This window comes from Salmo trutta, chromosome 30 (assembly GCF_901001165.1).
Source record: "Salmo trutta chromosome 30, fSalTru1.1, whole genome shotgun sequence".
NCBI lineage: Eukaryota > Metazoa > Chordata > Actinopteri > Salmoniformes > Salmonidae > Salmo > Salmo trutta.
Window position 1 is genome coordinate 14327823 of NC_042986.1, and position 7807 is coordinate 14335629.

The following is a 7807-nucleotide window of genomic DNA, read 5'->3' on the forward strand; positions in this document are numbered from 1 at the left end:
GGCCATCTCAGCACAGTTCGGTTCAGCACGGATGAAACGTCCAACTGTTTCATCATGGCTCCCCCTGCCAGTGCAAATGCAGTCTTAAAGAAAACTGCATAATCATTAATCGTATGATGATCTAGCGTGCTAACATTTTACTGTTCATTTTCTGTCGTATGGTAGGGCTAAATAAATCACATTTTTTTGTCAGGATTTATTATGAAATATCCTTTTCGCTTTCTCACCTCCCCTCGCCTTTCCTCCCTCCCTTTCTCCCCCACACACGCATGCATTCACACACATACGCGACCCCTCCCCCCTTCCATCATTTTCTCATCTCCCTTGCCCACTCTCTTCTCTAAAACAAACATGGCCGCTAAATCTGATGGTGCACCCGTCTCGTTGCGAAATGACATCCCGCCCGAGTGCCTGTCCGGTCCAGCTCAACGTTCGCCTCAGTGCCACCCTGCTAGGAAGCGCTACTCGCTCCTCGACTGCAGCTGGACGATATGTGCCCTTTTGGTGTTCTTTTCGGATGGGGCCTCAGACCTGTGGCTGGCCGCGGACTACTACCTCAGGCGGAACTACTGGTGGTTTGCATTGACACTGGTCTTCGTGATAGTTCCATCTGTGGTGGTCCAGGTGTTGAGTTTTAGGTGGTTTGCCTATGATTATTCGGATACCAACGACAGTAGCACAGCCGCAGCTGCCGTGGTCGCAGCATCCGGAGCGAAGAGACATTTCAGCACCAAGGACAGCGAGCAAGGGGGCGCTGGCCGTGATGCTGCGGTCGGGGCATTGCCTACGACCGGCACTATGGGAGGCGCCCGGGGCTGCTGCAGAGCCTTTATGTGGCTCTTTCAATGCTTCATCCATATATTTCAGCTAGCACAGGTCTGGAGGTAAGATCACTCATACACGGATACTGTCCTGGCTTGAACGTGTGTGAGTGAGACGAGGTTCTGCTTAGATGGTGATCAAAACATTCTAATATTCTAATATCCCTACTAGGCTACTATGTTTGGGTTTGTTGTAATAGCTCAATTTTGAACATTATTGTTAAAATATTTCCTAATTTCAGCCTTTTCCCTACTAAACTAAACTCACCCAGAGAAGGCTACTCTATTCACAAAGTCGATATGTTTTTTGTATCGCTTTCTTTGACGTCTGGTAACAGGTTAGGGAGTTGTAGGCTCCTCCCCCCTCACTAGCTTCTAGGTCAATAATCTCCCGGGGAAAATCGTCTACTCATCCACACCATTCGCTTTATGAACACACAAATCCCATTTGTCTTTCTTCCATCGTTTGAGTGTGAAAGTGTATGATCTGTGAGATGGGGAGTGTTAGGATTCGATATCAGGACATGGATTTCCTATGTTATGGATGTTCTATCTATGCCATGCATGCCAAAACTATTGTGAAAAATAGACAAGACATGTTAGGAGGATGTAACAAATATATCTTAGCCTCATTGCATTTCACAGTGCAGATATATTGCTCTGTAGGTCTACTCAGCCACAGATACAGAAATAGTCTTCAGAATCACCCACAGATACAGAAGTAGTATAGTTTGTGATGATTGGTTTTGACAGGCTCTAGCTGTTGCCGTGAACTGTAGTGAGAAGATTGGTAGGCTAATAGTATTTACAGCAGCCAGTGATATGGACCTCAAAGGCAAATCATTAATTCTCTGTCCTTCTATCCCCCACCCTCTCTCTCTCTTTCTCTCTCTATCATTGTTCCCCTGGGACAGAAAGTAAGTTTACATAGCTAGGCAACTGTATGTCAATTACATGTGAGGGATCGACCTTTAGGTCAATTCACTGTCACTTGAATGAGTCTGCCGGCACATGATCTACTGTAGAAACACTATTTGAATAGGCAACCACACCATCATTTCTTTCTTTGCAAAATCAGTTTTCTGCTCTTTTTCACTGCATCTGTGTCTTTAAACTCTGCATCATTGGGAAAGGTTTGTAAGCAAGCGTTTCACTGTAAGGTCTACGCCAGTTGAATTCAGCGCATGTGATAAATCACATTTGTTTTGATTCGATTTTAGATTACTCCATGGGCAGGATTTACATATTCTTTATTTCCTGGTATAGATTGAGACACGGTAGAGTCCTGTCTGTGGAGTCTATTGAAAGTCTCTGAGGCAAAGTGGCATTAGCTGTAATGCCATTAAAGCTGCTGTGTGTGCTCTGTTCCATGCTGCTGGTCTTGGACTGGCGTGTCTGCACATTAAAGAGGATTACCATTGAATGTTTTACCCTCAGGTGTTAACTCAGGAATGAACTGTCACTGATACACAGACAGACAGGTGCACTGGGATAGAGGCGAGTAAAGGCTAATGATGCTGTTCTGGGGTCAGCAAAGCATGTTGTCATTATATTTAAATCAGCTTGGATGATATTAGATGGGAGTGGCATGGCAGGATGCTTTTGGATCACTTTGAATGAGAATAATCATCAGTGGGACACTATAGCATGTATGTATGTGTGTGCTGTGTGTATATGACATCCCCAGGCAGAGGAAACCAGAACAGAAAGGCTTATACTAACTCCCTCCTGGTTCACTGGGCTCATTGAGATACTATAGGACAGGGCTCTGTTTTGTCCCATCCTCCCTCTAGCCATCACCAAGCCACATTTAGTTCCTGTTCCACCATCACAGAGACACATTTCTCTTTCACACAATCAGTCAGAGGTAATGACGCATGCCAAAAACAGTCACTACATTTAGAGAGGTTGAAGTCAAATGACAAAGTATCATTTTATATTGTCAAAGCGATCACTTCTGTAGCCTGGAGAGGACAGGATGAAGTGACCAGACCGATTCATGCTCAGTGGCACTCTACTAAGAGACGACAAACTATTACCAGTTTTTCTGTCTGGATGGAGTAACAGCTCCCAGGTTGTCTGGAGAGTTTAAAGTTCAGTTGCTAGAATGAGGCTGGACTAAGGCTGCAATGAGCCATCCGTCTTGGGATGGTGCTGGCATGTGGATAAAACAGATTGATATGAAGTGTTTCATGATAGCTGGAGATTCTTCTCTCGCAAAAAAATGTGACATGATTCCAATATCATACTCACGCCCTTCCCTCTCTGTCCCTATCCCCCCACCTCCCTCTTCCTGTCTGATGTTCCACAGGTATGTCCATGCCTTGTACTTGGGGGTGCAGAGTCGCTGGCGTGGGGACCATGAGCGCCGTCACTTCTACTGGCGCATGATGTTTGAGAGCGCTGACATCAGCATGCTGCGCCTACTGGAGTCCTTCCTGAAGAGCGCCCCCCAGCTGGTCCTGCAGCTAAGCATCATGGTCCAGGCCAGCCAGGTCCTCCCGCTGCAGGGTGAGTCACGGTCTGAACACAAATACTGTCCTGAACCTTAATAATTACTAGTGGCATGACCATCTCAAACTCCCCAATACAATCCACTGTGATGGCCTATCCTTGACATTGACACGTCCTTTACCGTACTAATCACCATCTCAAACTACCCAGTATCTTGACACATTCTATACCCAAACCCATTTATATTGCTTATGCCTATACCTTAATAATCCCTCACTAGTGACATCACCCTCTGAAACTCCCCCAAACGTGGCATCACTCAGTCAGAACTGACAGATTTTCGATCCACAACATCCTTCCTTTAAAAATGCCTACACAAAGATGGGTGAAAGCTGACACACATTCTGGCATACTGGTCTGGATTGTAGGAATGTTTCCCCAGCCTGAAGCATTCCTTAGACTACAAGGGAGCGTTCTGCTTCACATGACACTCAGCTCAGCAGCGAGTTCTTTTAATCTCATGACTGCCAGGCCCTTTTACACTGCTAAACCTCTACTTTTCTTTTCCTCTCTCTCTCTCTCTCTCTCTCTCACTCTCTCTCTCTCTCTCTCTGTCTGTCTCCTGTCTCTCACTGCCTCTATCTCTCTCTCCAGGCCTCTCAGCCTCTGCCTCACTGGTGTCCCTGTCCTGGATGATCGCCTCCTACCAGAAGGTTCTGAGGGACTCCCGGGACGACAAGCTGCCCATGTCCTACAAGGCCGTCATTGTGCAAATCCTGTGGCACCTGTTTACCATCGGAGCCCGTACGATGGCCTTCGCCCTGTTCGCCTCCGTATTCCAGCTCTACTTCGGTATCTTCATTGTGGCCCATTGGTGCATCATGACATTCTGGATCATTCAAGGTGAAACAGACTTCTGCATGTCCAAATGGGAGGAGATCATCTATAACATGGTGGTCGGCATTGTGTATGTTTTCTGTTGGTTTAGCGTGAGGGAGGGGCGCACACGCTGCCGTATGCTCGTCTACAGTGTGGTTGTATTTATTGAGAACGTGGCACTCACCACATTCTGGTATCTGTACCGCGCCCCACAGACGTCAGACTTCAATGCCCTGCTCACAGTGTGTATGGTGGCCAGTAGCTACGCTCTGGGGACCTTCTTCATGTTTGTATACTACTGCCTGCTGCACCCTGACGGTCCTATCTCAGGGTGGGGATGGGGGGTGCCGGAGGAGGTAGCAGTGGAGTCCTGCCTTTCCCCAGCTTCCTCTCTCCCTCCAGATGTAGTAGCGAGCCCCCCCAGGACCCTGCAGAGGACTAAAGGGGGAGACCGTGAGCAGATGGGAGGGGCTAATTCAGACGTGTTTCTGGTACGAACACTTAAAAGAGGAGTCAAGGCCACTCTCCCACCCCTCGCCCCTAGTACAGAGGGGCCAGTCATCCGTATTGACTTGCCCAGGAAGAAGTACCCTGCCTGGGATGCCCACTTCATCGACCGCCGGCTGCGCAAGACCATCCTGGTGCTCGAGGGTGCTGCTCCGGTCACACCAAGGATCCAGTACCGCTGTCTAGGCTCTCCCACAGAGGTGATGGAGTATGAGACCACGGTGTGAACCGCAGAGAGTGCTGTTACTCACCTGGCTTCCAGCCAGCCGGTAAGGCCCCACAGTGGCACACAGCTGACTAACTCCCTCTGAGGATCAGTTCTACTCCAGTTCTGCTGTCGCCCGTCGGTGTTGTGAAGCATCAAGGGTACACTGACAGGGAGAGGTGGACTGTGTCCAAATGTTTTCACATCAAAGGTCTGGGACAGAGACACAATGTCTAATGTGGGGTTAAGTAGGCGACTAGGTGAGGTGTGTATTTTGGTGTCAGTATAATTTCTCAGGTTAGGGGGATGGTACAGGGACGGTTATGGGCCAGGGGTCAGAGGTTAGGGATCAGTGAACATGCAGAGGGACACAGAAAGAGAAGCTGGGCTTTGTGGCTAGCTGTCAATCAGAGGGAAACCATCCTCAATGAACGTGCTTCAAAATAATGTCCTCTCAAGCCAAGACAAATACCATTAGAGACAATACCTAAACATATGAATACCTATGACAATATTTCTGTTAATTTATAATGATAATACACCATAACAGTAAATAAGTCACATGGGTATGCTTAATACATATCCATCTATTTCAGCTACTTTGACCTGAAGATGACAATGGAATATCTTACTGCTGTGTGTGATTTGTCATAGCTATTTATGCATGTTTAAGTAATCTCAAAGCCTTAATAAGTTGTCTAAAATCCATAGGACAATTTCTAAAGAGCGAGGGAAATTGAAAAAAAATGGATCGAGGTGAATGTTCAGTGCACTATGCTTTCTACAGTTGGTGTGGTATTACAACAACATTCCTGTAGTACAACAGATAGGAAGTAGGCTGGATACGGAATGTGCAGGATTGCTGCACCATGGATTGCTATATTATGTCTAACTTGTCTGGACTCTGGATGCCGTGTATAAAATAGTTTAGATATCTCTCAATCTTCATGATGATGATACAGTATGTGCTTTGTGTGTATCTAGGTTGTCATTGCTCCATAAATAAGTGTTCTATCTGTCTAGCACTAAAAATTGAGCGTACTAACTTTAAATCCAGGAGAAGAAGACAGAACCATGTGGCTGAGAGGTTGAAACTGGGAGCAATTTGATGTGAGGAGCGGGTGCGCTTGTTCGTGCCCATGTGTATGTTGTACATTGGGGTTCATATGATATTGTGTTGTAGAAAGATGCTGACGGGTTAGTTCTAAATGCTGTCCAGTTAACTCAATTCTCCTGTTAGCACGCAGATGAATACAGTATCTCCACATAGCCACAGAACTATGAAGCCACGACTCCATGTTGGTGCTAACTGTTGAGTCTGTGTATAACACCAGGGCTTAACTTATACAGTGTTCTGGTCTGGATTCATCCATCAAACCATACTGGTTTGGCTGGGCTGTACCTCAAACACACATACCAGAATCAAAGCCTTAAACTGGTCTTTCCAGACTGTTGCTGGTCACTGCAGAAAAAAAGAACAAAGACTTTCATTATGTTGTTGTTGAGAAAATAAAGAGCAATGTGTTTACCTTCTATGAACAAGTCATTCTTTCAATGTGTGATTTTCAGAAACCAAATGCATCCACAGTTATCCAAAATATAGTTAATTATCCTAAATATACATACATGTACAGTATATGTGGGAACTGGAAGTCCATCTTTTAGGTCAGTTAAATACAGTTATCAAACTACTACTGTAGAATGGTTTAAATGTGAATCATACAATTAGACAGACGGACAGAAACAGATGGAGAGAGAGACCGAGCGAATCATTCTACTAAAGTGACAGATTGTTCTGATTAGATTGCCCAGTGGTAAACAGCTCAAATCCTGTCTCATGTAGCAGTGGATCAGTGGATTATGAAACACTACTCTGTTGGCTGCTGGCACCTGAGTCCAGCCAGAGGTCATTGGGCCAGGTGGGGCTTTGTCCACAAAATTATTTATTATTTATCATAATTTTCAATAGAAAACAGTTCACTTCCCAGCCACTCTTATCTCATATAGGGGCACAATATTTAAAATCTGCAGCACAATGTAATTCAATATAAATGATCACCGACCTTCTCAATATAGTTGCCGATTATAAATAAGATCCCTATGCTTACCATGAAGTGCACTGATTGGTGAAATGAAATGAGTAATAGGACCATAATAATTGATGTAGAAATATATTGGTTAAGATTTCCAAAGATGTCCAATGTTTTGCTGAATAAATGCATAGGGTCTAATGTATAACAATACCTTGGCTATGCCTATGATGTATCTCTCCGTTGTACCTACAGTATGTATCTCTATCCATTGTAACGATGTATCTCTCCGTTGTACCTACAGTATGTATCTCTATCCATTGTAACGATGTATCTACCAGTTGTTACAAATCTCTCTCTAGCATCTGTGGTCCTCTGAAGCTTCATTGGTAGAGCATTGCTTTGGATGCCAGGATAGTTTGTTCCTCCCCATGCATAAAACATATACACACAGGAAATAAAGATAGATAAAAGCCTCTGCTAAATGGCATATATACACAGAGTGTACAAAACATTAAGGACAGCTGCTCTTTCCATGACAGACTGACAAGGTGAAAGCTATGACCCCTTATTGATATCACTTGTTAAATCTGCCTCAATCAGTGTAGATGAAGGGAGGAGGCTGGTTAAAGAATGATTGTTAAGCCTTGGGCAATTGAGACATGGATTGTGTGTGTGTGCCATTCAGAGGGTGAATGGGCAAGAAACATATTGAAGTGTATTTGAACAGGGTTGTGCCAATAACTGCAACGCTTTCCCTTGTGTATCAAGAATGGTCCACCACCCAAAGGACATCCAGCCAACTTGACACAACTGTGGGAAGCATTGGAGTCAAAATCGGCCAGCATCCCTGTGGAACGCTTTCGACACCTTGTAGTGTCCAAGTCCCGACAAATTGAGGCTGTTCTGTG

The 7807-nt window shown here is 45.2% G+C and overlaps 1 protein-coding gene across 1 annotated transcript; it reads left to right on the forward strand.

Annotated features, from left to right (window-relative positions):
• The first annotated feature begins 287 nt into the window (after positions 1-287).
• Positions 288-6399, forward strand: xkr7a (XK related 7a). Its single transcript, XM_029722894.1, has 3 exons — positions 288-884; positions 3133-3332; positions 3930-6399. The coding sequence occupies exons 1-3, from the start codon at positions 352-354 to the stop codon at positions 4886-4888; spliced, it is 1692 nt and encodes a 563-aa protein (XP_029578754.1). The 5' UTR covers positions 288-351; the 3' UTR covers positions 4889-6399.
• Positions 6400-7807: the final 1408 nt, after the last annotated feature.

Excerpts from the sequence above, each read along its gene's own strand:
- xkr7a (XM_029722894.1), top strand. The coding sequence starts at position 352 with ATGGCCGCTAAATCTGATGGTGCACCCGTCTCGTTGCGAAATGACATC. Across the intron at positions 885-3,132 it reads CAGCTAGCACAGGTCTGGAG|GTATGTCCATGCCTTGTACT; the intron begins GTAAGATCACTC and ends GATGTTCCACAG. Across the intron at positions 3,333-3,929 it reads CCAGGTCCTCCCGCTGCAGG|GCCTCTCAGCCTCTGCCTCA; the intron begins GTGAGTCACGGT and ends CTCTCTCTCCAG.